A 15267-nucleotide genomic window follows, 5' to 3' on the forward strand; every position below is an offset into this window, starting at 1 on the left:
ATATATATATATATATATATATATATATATATATATATATATATATAATATGTATGTATATATATATATAATATGTATGTATATGTGTGTGTGTGTGTGTGTGTGTGTGTGTATGTATTTGTGCTGGTCAATAATTCGATATAGATATATCTCGCGATATACTTTTATTCAGTAATGATGATGAGTTTTAAGCACATATTCGATATTTTGATAGGATTACAGCGTTTCACTCACGTATTTCTTTTTCTCTTCGGGTTTAAAAAGCCGTTTCAGTTTCAACCCAAACAGAAAAAGCTGTGACACAATTACATAAGTGCGTGGTAACTTAGATATTACACAGAGCTCGAGTCCAAAATGCATTAGCGGTAGCAGGCTAAGCTAAGCTAATCTCCAACGCACGTTAAGTTTTCACTTCAAAATGAGTGCCCATGACCATCAGAATGTGATGGAACAAGCTTTCACAAGCGAAGAGAAAGCAGATGACATAACTGATAAGAGAAGAAAGACTTATTCGTCGGTGTGGAAGTGGTTCGGCTATCTAAGATCCGATAAGCTGCAGGTTTCATTGCGCTACAAAATGTGACGGAGAGTCGTTCTAACTAGCGGTGGGAATACATCTAACTTGTTCAACTCTATAGAATATGCTGAGAGTCAGAAGATGAAGCACAATAAAAGTTTGAGCCAATGTGTCCCTGAAACAACACCCCCAGTGCTGCATGTTTTTTTTTTATTCGTTTATTCATTCATTTAAAAGAAAAGAAATTCATCAGAAAGAAAAAAAACATTGAATGAAAAGGTTGCAGAAAGAAGAAAAAATTCTTATCTGCCCCTTATTTAAAAAATGCAAAATAACTACAAACAAACAACAACGTTCACTTGAACAATCTCCATACTGAAAACAAATGAACTTCAGATATCCTTCACCTGGCACTATACCTTCCCAACAACTTTAACTTAATCGTCTTTTTAAACATATAAATTGTTTTAGAAAATTTTATGGTGATATCAAGGCAATTCCATAATCTTATTCCCTGAATTTTTTTTTTTTTTTTTTCCAAATTTTAATTGAATATTTGGGGGTAATATTTTTATGAGCTTTATACATGACTTGTAAAATACTATATTCAACCAAATCATAAAATGTTAATAATTTCAACTGATGAAATAATATATTTGTTGGGTGAAAATAGCACTTCCTACTAATAATTCGTATAGCTCTTTTTTGTAAAATAAAAATAGGATTTGTAATTGTTTTGTACGATTTTCCTTAAACTTCAATACAAAAGATTAAATATGGAACAATCATTACATTAGACAATATATACAAAGCTTTGTCATTCAAAAACTTTTACTTTATACAGTAATGCAAATGATTTTGCTATTTTTATTCTTAAATATTTTACATGAGATTTCCATGTTAGCTTCTCATCAATAATGACACCCAAAAATGTTATTTCCTTAACTATGAATTTCAATGCTGTCAATTTTAAAGTTGTTTGTTAAAGTTAAAAAAATTACTATTAACAAAGTTGAGAATTTTATGTTTATTTGATGGTGACTTCAATTTGTTTGAAGGCTAAATACAAATAAAAGGTGAACATTAATTTATTTGTATAGTTTTTAGTTTTTCTGAGGCTTATATTGTTTATATCGATTTCGAATTATATCGTTATCGACCCAAATTAAGAAATATATTGTGATAAAAGTTTTGGCCATATCGTCCAGCCCTAATATGTATAAAACAGTTTGCTGGTGACAGCCAAAATTAGCTGTTAAAAGCAGCTGGGTGATCCATTATGAGAAGGTGCTATTTATAAGACTGAGCTGTATACAGCTCCTCAGACTGAAGAAGTCTTTCGGATGAAAGACAAAATGTTTCTACAATTTTTTTTTTTTTTTGTTTGTTTTTTGAACGTCCAGAGTACCTGACTTTACTTTTTTTTTTTTTTTTTAGATTTTTCTACCTGGATTATTGAGCATGCATAAGGATATCCATCCATTTTCTTTACCCACTTCTTCCTTTTTCGGGTTGCAGGGGTCACTGGTGCCCATGTCCAGCTATCACTGTGCGCGGGGCGGGGTACACCCTGAACAGGTCACAAGTCCATCACAGAAAAAAAATCAGCAAAGTAATTTACAAAGTACTTGTTGTATTTGAGAGGTTGATGGACCACAGCAAACAGTGCTGTGTGGGAACCGCCCTACTCAAACAGGCTCATTTCAAAGCTGCTGGCTGAGCATGACAAGCGCTGTTTACATTTATAGTGATTCTTAAAGATATTCACTATTCCTCCTCCTCGGCCTGATATCCTCAGAGAATTAAAATAGCAGCAATCCACTAGTAACAGTTCATTAAAAATAACAGACTCACCAAAAGATAGCCAAGTCTCAGTTATTCACAGAAAATCCAATCCTCTGGATGTGGAAAAAATCCTTTAAGATAAACATTTTGTTTCCTTGCGATCTAATGTTTACCAAGCCAATCTTGGCAGGAACCAGCAGGTCAGCATCATCAACCATACCAGAGACCTGGCACAGAGGCCGCAGGTCCTACAGATTCACCCTGCTGTAGTGGGAAGTAGAGGAGAGGGATCCACAAGGCCAGGGAAACGCCCCATCCAAATCAACAACAGCTACCAGCCAGGTGCCGACAGGATCCTGCAAACTCCGAGAAAAGATGGGAGGCGCTGCTCCATACTACTCAAAAAAAGCTGTAGATTGGTGTTCCGGAACAGCCTTTATCCTCACCAGTCGACCACTTCGCTTACTGCGGCGAATGGTATGCTTATGCCGGGGAGGTTGTGACCAGACATGGCAGAGGAAAGTTGGAATTCCCAGAAGAAGCGGGGCAAAGTTTTGCATCATAAGATCTTTGGCATTAAGTTGAAGATCTAGCAGTGATTGCCGATTGCACACCAACAGCGAGTTGGCATTCAAAATTTTACTCAGCACAAGTAAAAGAAACAAACAAAACGTGGGCAGTGACGGATGGCGAGCCACACACACTGGCTCCATCTTCTCTTCAGTTCTCTTCATACACTTAAGCTGCAGATACAAAATATATTTAATGTGAGAATCTTTGCTTTGTTTGTTTTTTTTAAAGGAACTGTCTGGATCACTTAGTAGCTACAAATAAGGATTAAAAAAATGCCAGCAGCAACTCACTCAGACCTCAGGTTTTACCATAAATGTCCTATGAAATATGTCCATATAAACATGTTCCATGTGTGTTAGGTGGGCTGGCAAATCGTGTGAAGAGGAATGACACAATGGCCCGGAGACTGGAGAAACAAGAGAAGCAGCAACAGCAGCGAGAGGATGGCCAAGAGAGCTATGATGGGATGAGCTGGAGCAGCAGGGAGCAGTGGGTTGCAGTGAGGAACAAGATTGGCACCGCACTAACCAGGTAAACCACCTTGATCAGGCCAAAGTTTACCTGTTTAACTCGAGAGCTTTTACCTAATTAGATCTATTTTTCACATTGAAGCTTCTCCTATTTGAGAGGCTCTTCCTCTCTTTCTCAGATACTGTGCTGTCATGTGATCAGTATAAAGATGGGTTCCATTAAGACTGGCAGTAAAATGAAATGTTTGTCCTTAGGCGGCTAAGTCAGAGACCGACAGCAGAGGAGCTGGAGCAGAGAAACATTCTTCAAGGTGAGACTCACTCTTCCAGTTCTGTTTATATCCTTTTAGACTGCCTAGTCAAGAAGTGCACTTTATCTTTTATCTGTTCTTGGTTGCGATAGGAGACTGAAACTGTGATGTTTGTGTATACCCTTGCTTCAGTGTACAGTGCATTTTCAACAGGTCCACATCTTTTGTTGTTGCTGTGTGAAGTCCATATAAAAAAGAAGCACACAATAAATCAATATACTGAATGTTAAATATTATTAAGATACTTGCACTCATATACAAAAGAATTGCGTCTCTAATTTGGAAAGCAGGGCCTGGAACCGATCTCCTTGAGAGGGGTTGGACCTTATTCCACTCTGGAGTTGCCCATGGTGAGAGGTGTCGAGCTGGTGTGGGTCTACTTGTAGCCCCCGACTTGGTGCCTGTGTGTTGGAGTGTTCCCTGGTAGATGAGAGGGTGGCTTCCCTTCACCTTCGGGTGGGGGGACGGGCTCTGACTGTTGTCTGTGCCTATGCACCGAATGGCAGTTCAGAGTATCCGGCCTTCTTGGAGTCCTTGGCAGGGGTGCTGGAAGGTATGCCAGCTGGGGACTCCTTTATTCTTCTGGGGGACTTCAGTGTCCACATGGTTAATGCCAGTGTGACCTGGAGGGGCGTAATTGGGAGGAACGGCCTCTGATCTGGACCCGAGTGGTGTTCTGTTGTTGGTCTTCTGTGCTAGTCATAGTTTGTCCATCACGAACACCATGTTCAAACATAATGGTGTCCATAAGTGCACTTGGCACCAGGATGCCCTAGGTTGTTGATCGATGCTAGACTTCATTGTCATGTCATCTGATTTGCGGCTGTTTTTTCTGGACAGTCGGCTGAAAAGAGGAGCTGAGCTGTCAACTGATGATCCAACTGACCTGGTAGTCAGTTGGATCAGATGGCGGGGGAAGATGCCGGATAGACCTGGTAGACCCAAACATGTAGTGAGGGTTTGCTGGGAACGCCTGTCAGAAGAACCCGTCAGAGAGATCGTCAAATTGCACCTCCGGGAAAGCTTTAACCATGTCCCAGTTGAGGTGGGGGACATTGTGTCTGAGTGGGCCATGTTCTGCACCTCACTTATTGAGGTAGCTGCCTTGAGCTGTGGCCGCAAGTTTGTTGGTACTTCTCGTGGTGGCCATCCATGAACTCGGTGGTGAACACCCCTTGTTAGGGAGGCTGTCAAGCTGAAGGCGTCCTATTGGGCCTTGTTGGCCAGTGGGACTCTGGAGGCAGCTGAGGAGTACCGGAGGGCCAAGCGGTCAGCAGCCTTGGCTGTTTCTGAGGATAAAGTTTGGATGTGGGAGGAGTTTGTTGAGACCTTGGATAACGACTCTCGGTCGGCTCCGAGGAGATTCTGGCAAACCATCAGACGGCTGAGGAGGGGAAAGCATCACTTTACTAACACTGTATTCAGTGAAGGTGGGCTGCTGTTGACTTCAACCAGTGATGTCGTCGGGAGGTGGAAGGAATACTTATCAGACCTTCTCAATCCCACCAGCACATCTTCCTGGAGGAAGCTGAGTGGGGGGACTTCGGGATTCATCCATGCATAACTGTGGCTGAAGTCGCCCCAGTGATGTCGTCGGGAGGTGGAAGGAATACTTATCAGACCTTCTCAACCTTTCCTTAAGGGTCTGGATGTTGTGGGGATCTCCTGGTTGATACGCCTTTGTAACGTTGCGTGGACATCAGGGGCAGTACCACTGGATTGGCAGACTGGGGTGGTGGTTCCCCTCTTCAAAAAGGGGGGACCGGAGGGTGTGCTCCAATTATAGGGGCATCACTCTCCTCAGTCTCCCTGGTAAGGTCTATTCAGGGGTACTGGAGAAGCGAGTCCGATAGTTGGTCGAACCTCAGATCCAGGAGGAACAATGTGGGTTCCGTCCTGGCCGTGGAACACTGGATCAGCTCTTTACCCTCACTAGGGTCCTCGATGAGTCATGGGAGTTTGCCCATCTTGTCTGCATGTGTTTTGTGGATTTGGAGAAGGCATTCATCTGTGTTCCTTGGGGTACACTGTGGGGGTGCTTCGTCAGTATGGGATTGGAGGCCCGTTGTTACAGGCTGTTCAGTGGTGCGAGAGCTTGGTTCGCATTGCCGGCAGTAAGTCGGACCCCTTCAGGGTGGTAGTTGGACTCCACCAGGGTTGCCCGTTGTCACCAATTCTGTTCACAACTTTTATGGACAGAATTTCTCGGTGCAACCAGTGAGCAGAGAGTTTTCGGTTTGGTAGCTTCAGGATTCAATGTCTGCTCTTTGCAGATGATGTGGTCCTGTTGGCGTCACCATGCCCTGATCTTCAACTCTCACTGGACTGGTTCGCAGCCGAGTGTGAAGCAGCTGGGATAAGAATCAGCACCTCCAAATCTGAGGTCATGGTCCTCAACCGGAAAAGGGTAGATTGCGCTCTTCAGGTCGAGGGTGAGGTTCTGCCTCAAGTGGAGCAGTTCAAGTATCTTGGGGTTTTGTTCACGAATGAGGGAAGAATGGAGTGTGAGATTGACAGACGGATTGGTGCAGCGTCTGCAGTATTACGGACTCTGTACCGGTCCGTTGTGGTGAAGAGAAAGTTTAGCTGTAAGGCAAAACTCTTTGTTTACCAGTCGGTCTACGTTCCTACCCTCACCTATGGTCTTGAGCTCTGGGTAGTGACCAAAAGAATGAGATCGTGGACACAGGTGGTTGAATTGAGTTTCTTCCGCAGGGTAGCTGGACTCTCCCTTGAGATATGGTGAGAAGTTTGGTTATCCGGAAGAGACTCGGAATAGAACTGCTGCTCCTCCACATTGAGAGGAGCCAGTTGAGATGGTTTGAGCATCTGCTAAGGATGCCCCCTGGACGCCTCCCTAGGGAGGTGCTTCGGGCATGTTTGACGGGGAGGAGACCCCCAGGAAGACCCAAGACACGCTGGAGAGACTATATCTCTCGGTTGGCCTGGGAACACCTTGGAATCCTCCCAGAAGAGCTGTAAGAGGTGGCTGTGGAAAGAGATGTTTGGGCTTCCCTGCTCAAGGTACTGCCCCTGCGGCCGGACTTCAGAACAAGCGGAAGATAATGGATGGATGGATGGTCTCCCAGCTGGCTATCAGAACTAAAACCAAAACAAGAAGTCAGAGACACCATCAGGTTCTTGATATCATCTTTGCTGCTTGGTGTAACAGGAAGACTAGAACTTTGAAGGAGTCTTGGTTGAGCCAAACCTCTTACATTTAAGAATAATGGAAGCCGTTAAGCTCTGGGGAACTTCGCATTGCAGCAGGAATGTTTTGTAGCCATCTCTAAATCTGTACCTTGGAAAAAGCTGGTCTCTAAGCTCTGCAGGCAGTTCTAACTTGACTTAAGAGATCTTGTGTGGAGATGGGCATATGTTCAAGAAGGACAACTAGAACTACAAGCATCCATTGATCTGTGCTTTATGGCAGAATGGCTTGATGGAAGCCTCTCCTAAAAGCAAAACATTGAAACTGCTTGAAGAACTCTAATAGTGATGTTGCTTCTGGACCTGGGATGGCTGCGGGTCACCCAGAGGCACCCTCTCGGACCCTGGACCCGTCTCCAGCCCACGTCTCTCCCCCCGGCTCGAATCTCCCTCAGAAGTGGCAACTCTCATTATCAATAAATCAAGGAAACGTCAATTAAGTTTTATTAATTGTATTAAATCAAGGCAGGAAAAGGTTACATTTACAGCCAGCGCTGGTCTCTCTGGTCTGTGATGCATCCACAAACTTGGAAGAGCCCCGATGTCCCGTGTCATTACTCATTTATAAGGTCCTAGACTACTCCTTCGCAGAAGGGGAGTTCAACCTGTCAGTGTATGAAGGGGCGTGACTAAGTGTGATCTCAATGGATCCTATGTGGTTCTGATGTTTTAGGAAATATGAGACGGTGTTTCAAAAACCTTTTCTACATAATGTGGCAAGCAGATTAAACTAATCCTTGACAGATATTGAATCCCAGGGAGACTCTTTTTAGAGTTGCTGGCCCAGTTTAAACCAGTCAGAACCAGGCCATAATTTCATTATAATCCCGTCTCTGAGCAGATCAAAACCCCATGACCAGTCTAGATAAACCCCAAGACCAGTCTAGATAAAAATATCCAACAGTGAAGAACAAGATTATTTGATCTGAAGAAACCAAGATTGGTTCAGTAGCAAACATCAAATCTGGAGGAAACCAGGCACCATTCATCACCTGGCAATGCCATTCCTGTTGTTCTGCCCAAGGCTAAAGGTTACAGGCTCCAGTATACTGCCGCGTACATCCGTTCACGCGTACGTACGCGTGTACTATACTCAGAGGGTTCAGACTTTGTACTCCAGCGTACACCCCGGGCAGCTGCAGAGCAGCTTCACAGACAAGGGGCGTTTACCTTCAGGACAAATTTAGGTCGCCGATTGGTCATTTGCTGACATGCCTACTAGATTGATTGACAGGTCGGAAAAAAGAAAAAAAAAGCGAGCGCTGGCAGCCTCAGCCGCAGCGGTGTTCTGTGTTTATACGTTGTTAATAAAAAGATCTAAACAAATTTAAAAAACAGGGAGCGCTGGCTCTACAGCCCACATAACTGTAGTGGACTAGGCCTGATGTCAAAACTGACCAGATGGACAGAAACTGTCATTTCATTGATTTGAATCCAGAAATACAGTTTGACCCATCCTGAGACTTTCTTTCTTGAATTAATCAAGTGGAAAAAGACAATTCTCTATGATCATTACTATTTTACAAATGTTTTGATAATCAAATTGTGTTAGTTCAAACAATGTTTACATGTTGAAGTGAACTACTCATTTTTATTTACTTAAACAGTAGTAATGATTTTTAATTCTCAATTCAAAGTGAAATCAAGTTAGAGTACGTTAGAAAGTAATGATTCAATTTCTTGATCGTCTGCTTTGAAGGGAGCAAATTTGTAAGTGTGTTAGAGTTCAGGTTTCGGTCAACTAAAAAGTTTACTGAAAAGAAATGTCATGTTTAACTTTTACAGCAAGATACCTGAGTAGAGACGCCACTAAGACTGGTTTTCTCCAACAATCTTTCTGTCTGTTCTTAAACAATCTTAATCTCTATCCTTGACTTTCCATAACACCTTACATCACAAACCACACCTCTGCTTTGGTCCATCGACCAATCAAAAAGCTCTCAAATGAACCGGAAGTGACCCTTCATAAAAAGGTTGGCACTTCCTAGTTCAATGAGAAGAGTTCACAGAGAGTTCACAGAAGAGTTCTGGTAGAGAGTTCAGCTCAGTCTTGAAGCTGCTGTATGCTCAGTCTTGAAGATGGAGAGCAGAGAGTTCAGGAGTTTTGGAATCCAGAATGCAGAGAGTTTGGGAGTTCCTGAATGCAGAACGCGGGCATTCAGGATGCTGCTAAACCAATCAAGCTGAACCAGAGACGATTTTGGGAATTATAACTTCTGTTTGGATAACCTCGCACGGCTCTCGAGGTATTTAGCTGTTCTCACTGAGACGCTGAACAGTGGTTGGAAGTGAGACTCCACGCCGGAACTGATCTATCTTCAGAAAAGGTAAAAGTCGACCTTCACCAAAAGTGTACTGTTGGGACAAGCTGATTTCCGAAGGAGCGTGCACGTTCTGGTTAAAACAGACAAATTCCCTCACACATCTCTCTGTAAGATAAATCTCAATTTTCCATCTTTAAACTCTCCTTTCTGCTAGAAAATCAATCCAGATGTTTTCAGAAATGTCTGTGGTGTAGCAACGGAAAACCATGGCCGTATGGTTTTCCTGGTTGTAAAGCTGATTAATTATGTTGTTGTTTTCATATTCTGCCAAATTAATGTAAATGTGTGATGTGTTAAACTTGATTCTGTTAATAAATGACCCACTCGCTTGGTGAGTCAAAGATAATTAACGTCTCACGTCCACATTTCTGTTAAATTCAAAGCACGACATCATCCAGTCCAGAAAGATGAGTGAACCCGTTTAATGTATGAATATATCTCAGGATATGTCATACTACATATCAGAACAGCCCACCAAGAAATCTCCAGACCCTCCTGCAGCCATGCTGGATCTGAGTTTCATTCGCTCGTGACAAATTCCTCCATTTCTCACATTTCAGTCATGGCATCAACGGAGGAGGAAGAGATCACTGCCTCTTGGCAAAAAACAAAACAAAAGAAAAGGCCAGATCAGGGATGAAGAAGGGGAATTTAATACATTGGTGTCGCATACAGAACAGTCCGTCGCTGGGCAGTTTATTGTGCGACACCGCGTATGCGGTCGTAAAAATTTGAGCTTTGCACGGACATGCCCTGGGGGGTACGTTCGTACCTCTGCGTACGTACGTGCGTACCTCTGCATATGGATGTACGCGGTAGTATACTGGGGGCTTAAAAATAGTTCATAACACAAACCGGATTCCAAAAAAGTTGGGACACTAAACAAATTGTGAATAAAAACTGAATGCAACGATGTGGAGGTGCCAACATCTAAAATTTTATTCAGAATAAAACACAAATCACAGATCAAAAGTTTAAACTGAGAGAATGTATAATTTTAAGGGAAAAATCTGTTGTTTCCAAATTTCATGGCGTCAAAAAATCCCAAAAAAGTTGGGACAAGTCCATTTTTACTACTGTGTGGCATCCCCCTTCTTCTTACAACACTCAACAGACGTCTGGGGACAGAGGAGACCAATTTCTCAAGTTTAGAAATAGGAATACAGGCCTCTAACTGTTCAATCGTCTCGGGCCTTCTTTGTCGCACCTTCCTCTTTATGATGCACCAGATGTTCTCTATAGGTGAAAGATCTCGACTGCAGGCTGGCCATTTCAGTACCCGGATCCTTCTCCTACGTAGCCATGATGTTGTGATTGCTACAGAATGTGGTCTGGCATTATCGTGTTGAAAAATGCAGGGTCTTCCCTGAAAGAGATGTCATCTAGATGGGACCATATGTTGTTCTAGAACCTGAACATAGTTCTCTGCATTAATGGTGCCTTTCCAGACATGCAAGCTGCCCATGTCACAAGCGCTCATGCAACCCCATACCATCAGTGATGCAGGTTTCTGAACGGAGCGTTGATAACAACTTGGGCTATCCTTGTCCTCTCTGGTCCGGATGACATGGCGTCCCAATGTTCCATAAAGAACTTCAAATTGTGACTCATCTGACCACAAAACAGTCTTCCATTTTGTCACACTCCATTTTAAATGACCCCTGGCCCAGTGCAAACGTCTGAGCTTGTGGAGCTTGCTTAGAAATGGCTTCCTCTTTGCACTGTAGAGTTTCAGCTGGCAACGGCGGATGGCACGGTGGATTGTGTTCACTGACAATGCTTTCTGGAAGTATTCCTGAGTCCATTCTGTTATTTCCTTGACAGTGGCATTCCTGTTTGAGGTGCAGTGACGTTTAAGGGCCCGGAGATCACGAGCATCCAGTAGAGTTTTATGGCCTTGACCCTTACGCACAGCGATTGTTCAAGATTCTCTGAATCTTTTGATGATGTTATGCACGGTTGATGATGATAACTTAAAAGTCTTTGCTATTTTACGCTGGGTAACACCATTCTGGTATTGCTGCACTATCTTTCTGTGCAACAATGGTGGAATTGGTGATCCTCTTACCATCTTGGCTTCTGAGAGACACTGACACTCTGAGAAGCTCTTTTTATACCCAATCATGTTGTCAGTTGACCTAATTTGTGTTAATTGGTCTTCCAGCTGTTCGTTATATGCTCCATCCATCCATCCATCCATCCATTTTCTTCCGCTTATCCGGGGTCGGGTCGCGGGGGTAGCAGCCTAAGTAGGGAGGCCCAGACTTCCCTCTCCCCAGCCTCTTGGGCCAGCTCTTCGGGGGGAATCCCGAGGCGTTCCCAGGCCAGCCGAGAAACATAGTCCCTCCAGCGTGTCCTGGGTCTTCCTCTGGGCCTCCTTCCGGTGGGACATGTCCGGAACACCTCACCAGGGAAGCGTCCAGAAGGCATCCTAAACAGATGCCCAAGCCACCTCAACTGGCTCCTCTCGACGTGGAGAAGCAGCGGCTCTACTCCGAGTCCCTCCCGGATGATCGAGCTTCTCACCCTGTCTCTAAGGGAGAGCCCAGACACCCTGCGGAGAAAACTCATTTCGGCCGCTTGTATCCGAGATCTCATTCTTTCGGTCACAGCCCAAAGCTCGTGACCATAGATGAGGGTGGGAACGTAGATCGATTGGTAAATTGAGAGCTTCGCCTTTTGACTCAGGTCTCTCTTCACCACGACAGACCTGTACAGCGCCCGCTTCACTGCAGACGCTGCACCTATCCGCCTATCAATCTCACGCTCCATTTTTCCCTCATTCGTGAACAAGACCCCAAGATACTTGAACTCCTCCACTTGGGGTAGGACCTCCTCCCTGACCTGGAGAGGGCACTCTACCCTTTTCCGGCTCAAGACCATGGCCTCGGATTTGGAGGAACTGATCTTCATCCCGGCCGCGTCGCATTCAGCTGCGAACCGCTCCAGCGAAAGCTGTAGATCACGATCTGATGAAGCCAATAAGGCCACATCATCTGCAAAAAGCAGAGACGCAATCCTAAGGCCACCAAAACGGATCCCCTCAACACCTTCGCTGCGCCTAGAAATTCTGTCCATAAAAGTTATGAACAGAATTGGTGACAAAGGGCAACCTTGGCGGAGTCCAACTCTCACCGGGAACAAGCCCGACTTACTGCCGGCGATGCGGACCAGGCTCTGACACCTGTCATACAGGGACCTTACAGCCCGTATCAAAGGGCCCGGTACCCAATACTCCCAGAGTACCCCCCACAGGGCCCCCGGAGGGACGCGGTCGAACGCCTTCTCCAAGTCCACAAAGCACATGTAGACTGGTTGGGCAAACTCCCACGTACCCTCCAGGACCCTGCTGAGAGTGTAGAGCTGGTCCCGTGTTCCACGGCCAGGACAAAAACCGCACTGCTCCTCCTGAATCCGAGGTTCGACTATCCGACGGACCCTCCTCTCCAGAACCCCCGAATAGACCTTACGAGAGAGGCTTAAGAGCGTGATTCCCCTGTAGTTGGAACACACTCTACGGTCCCCCTTTTTGAAAAGGGGGACCACCACCCCGGTCTGCCAATCCAGGGGAACTTCCCCCGATGTCCACGCAATATTGCAGAGTCGCGTAAGCCAACACAACCCTACAACATCCAGAGCCTTAAGGAACTCCGGACGAATCTCATCCACCCCTGGGGCCCTGCCACCGAGGAGCTTTTTAACCACCTCGGTGACCTTAGCACCAGAGAGTGGAGGGCCCGACCCTGAGTCCCCAGGCTCCACTTCCTCAGTGGAAGACGTGCCAGTGGGATTGAAGAGGTCTTCAAAGTGTTCCGCCCACCGACCCACAACATCCCGAGTTGAGGTCAGCAGCACACCACTCCCACTATAAACAGTGTTGGTAGCGTACCGCTTTCCCCCCCTGAGACGCCGGATGGTGGACCAGAATCATCTCGAAGCCGTGCGGAAGTCGTTCTCCATGGCCTCTCCGAACTCCTCCCATGCCCGAGTTTTTGCCTCAGCAACCACCCGAGCCGCATGTCGCTTGGACTGCCGGTACCCATCAGCTGCTTCCGGGGTCCCACAGGCCAAAAAGGCCTGATAGGACTCCTTCAGCCTGACAGCATCCCTCACCGACGGTGTCCACCATCGAGTTCCAGGGTTGCCGCCGCGACAGGCACCGACAACCTTGCGGCCGCAGCTCTGGTAAGCCACCTCGACAATAGAGGCACGAAACATGGTCCACTCAGACTCGATGTCCCCCACCTCCCTCGGAACATGTTCAAAGTTCTCCCGGAGGTGGGAGTTGAAACTCCGTCTCACAGGAGACTCTGCCAGACTTTCCCAGCAAACCCTCACAATACGTTTGGGTCTGCCAGGTCTGACCGGCATCCTCCCCCACCATCGGAGCCAACTCACCACCAGGTAGTGATCAGTTGACAGCTCCGCCCCTCTCTTCACACGAGTGTCCAAGACATGTGGCCGCAGATCAGATGAGACGATGACAAAGTCGATCATCGAACTGCGGCCTAGGGTGTCCTGGTGCCAAGAGCATATATGGACACCCTTATGCTTGAACAAGGTGTTCGTTATTGACAATCCATGACGAGCACAGAAGTCCAACAACAGAACACCACTCTGGTTCAGATCAGGGGGGCCGTTCCTCCCAACCACACCCCTCCAGGTCTCACTGTCATTGTCCACGTGAGCATTGAAGTCCCCCCAGCAAAACAAGGGAGTCCCCAGAAGGTGCACTTTCCAGTACCCCCTCCAAGGACTCCAGAAAGGGTGGATAATCTGAACTGCCGTTTGGTGCATAAGCACAAACGACAGTCAGAACCCGTCCCCCCACACGTAGGCGGAGGGAGGCCACCCTCTCATTCACTGGGGTGAACCCCAATACACAGGCACCAAGTTGGGGGGCAATAAGTACGCCCACGCCTGCTCGACGCCTCTCACCAGGGGCAACTCCAGAGTGGAAGAGTGTCCAGCCCCTCTCAAGGAAACTGGTTCCAGAGCCCGAGCCATGCGTAGAGGTGAGTCCGACTATTTCTAGCCAGAACCTCTCAGCCTCACACACCAGCTCAGGCTCCTTCCCCACCAGTGAGGTGACATTCCACGTCCCAATAGCCAGCTTCTGTAGCCGAGGATCAGACCGCCAGGGTCCCCGCCCTCGGCCACCACCCATCCCACATTGCACCCGACCCCTTTGGCCCCTCCCACAGGTGGTGAGCCCATGGGAAGGGGGACCCACATCTCCTTTTCGGGCTGTGCCCGGCCGAGCTCCATGGGTAAAAGCCCGGCCACCAGGCGCTCGCCCGCGTGCCCCACCTCCAGGCCTGGCTCCAGAGTGGGGCCCCGTTGACCCACGTCCGGGCAAGGGAACACTAGGTCCATTTATTTGTGTCATCATCGGGGTCTTCGGGCTGCACTTTGTCTGGTCCCTCACCTAGGACCTGTCTGCCATGGGTGACCCTACTAGGGGCATAAAGCCCCTGACAGCATAGCTCCTAGGATCATTGGGACACTCAAACCCCTCCACCACGGTAAGGTGGCAGCCCAGGGAGGGGTCGTTATATGCTCAATTTCTTTTTTCCAGCCACTTATTGCTACTTGTCCCAACTTTTTTGGGATTTGTTGACACAGTGAAATTTTGAATCAACATATTTTTCCTTTAAAATGTTACATTTACTCAGATTAAACTTTTGATCTGTCATCTATGTTATATTACGAATAAAATATTGACATTTGCCATCTCCACGTCATTGCATTCATTTTTTATTCACAATTTGTTTAGTGTCCCAACTTTTTTGGAATCCGGTTTGTGTTAGTGATAAAAAATACATAATAATTGGTCTGTAATAATTCATGTTAAAAAGATGGTCATTTAGTTAAGAAAACTTCTGTACAGCCAGTGTTGGTTTATCTGTATTTTAGTTTGAAGGCAAATCTTTCGGTTGCAGTGCATTATGGATAGCAGAAGCAGTTGTCAATTGGAAAACCGTTTTACAGAGAAACCTGCCTATACATGTGCAAACTTTGCCTCCTGTGTCCAAAATCTTTTTTTACACCTTTGAAAGCAATGGCTGTAAGTCTAA

At 46.0% G+C, this 15267-nt stretch overlaps 2 protein-coding genes across 2 annotated transcripts in view; both read left to right on the forward strand.

The window, feature by feature from the left end:
* The window catches only part of LOC119426064 (phosphatase and actin regulator 4B), a 225519-nt gene that overhangs the window by 149096 nt on the left and 61156 nt on the right, over nt 1–15267 (forward strand). The window lies entirely within an intron of this gene.
* The window catches only part of LOC119425788 (phosphatase and actin regulator 4A), a 54742-nt gene that overhangs the window by 9637 nt on the left and 29838 nt on the right, over nt 1–15267 (forward strand). The window contains exons 2-3 of the mRNA XM_037693335.1: nt 3235–3406; nt 3601–3656. Of these exons, the coding sequence (XP_037549263.1) occupies nt 3235–3406; nt 3601–3656 (228 nt within the window). The remainder of the gene's footprint in view (nt 1–3234; nt 3407–3600; nt 3657–15267) is intronic.

This window comes from Nematolebias whitei, chromosome 19, assembly GCF_014905685.2.
Source record: "Nematolebias whitei isolate Nwh7 chromosome 19, NemWhi1, whole genome shotgun sequence".
Classification (NCBI taxonomy): Eukaryota; Metazoa; Chordata; class Actinopteri; order Cyprinodontiformes; family Rivulidae; genus Nematolebias; species Nematolebias whitei.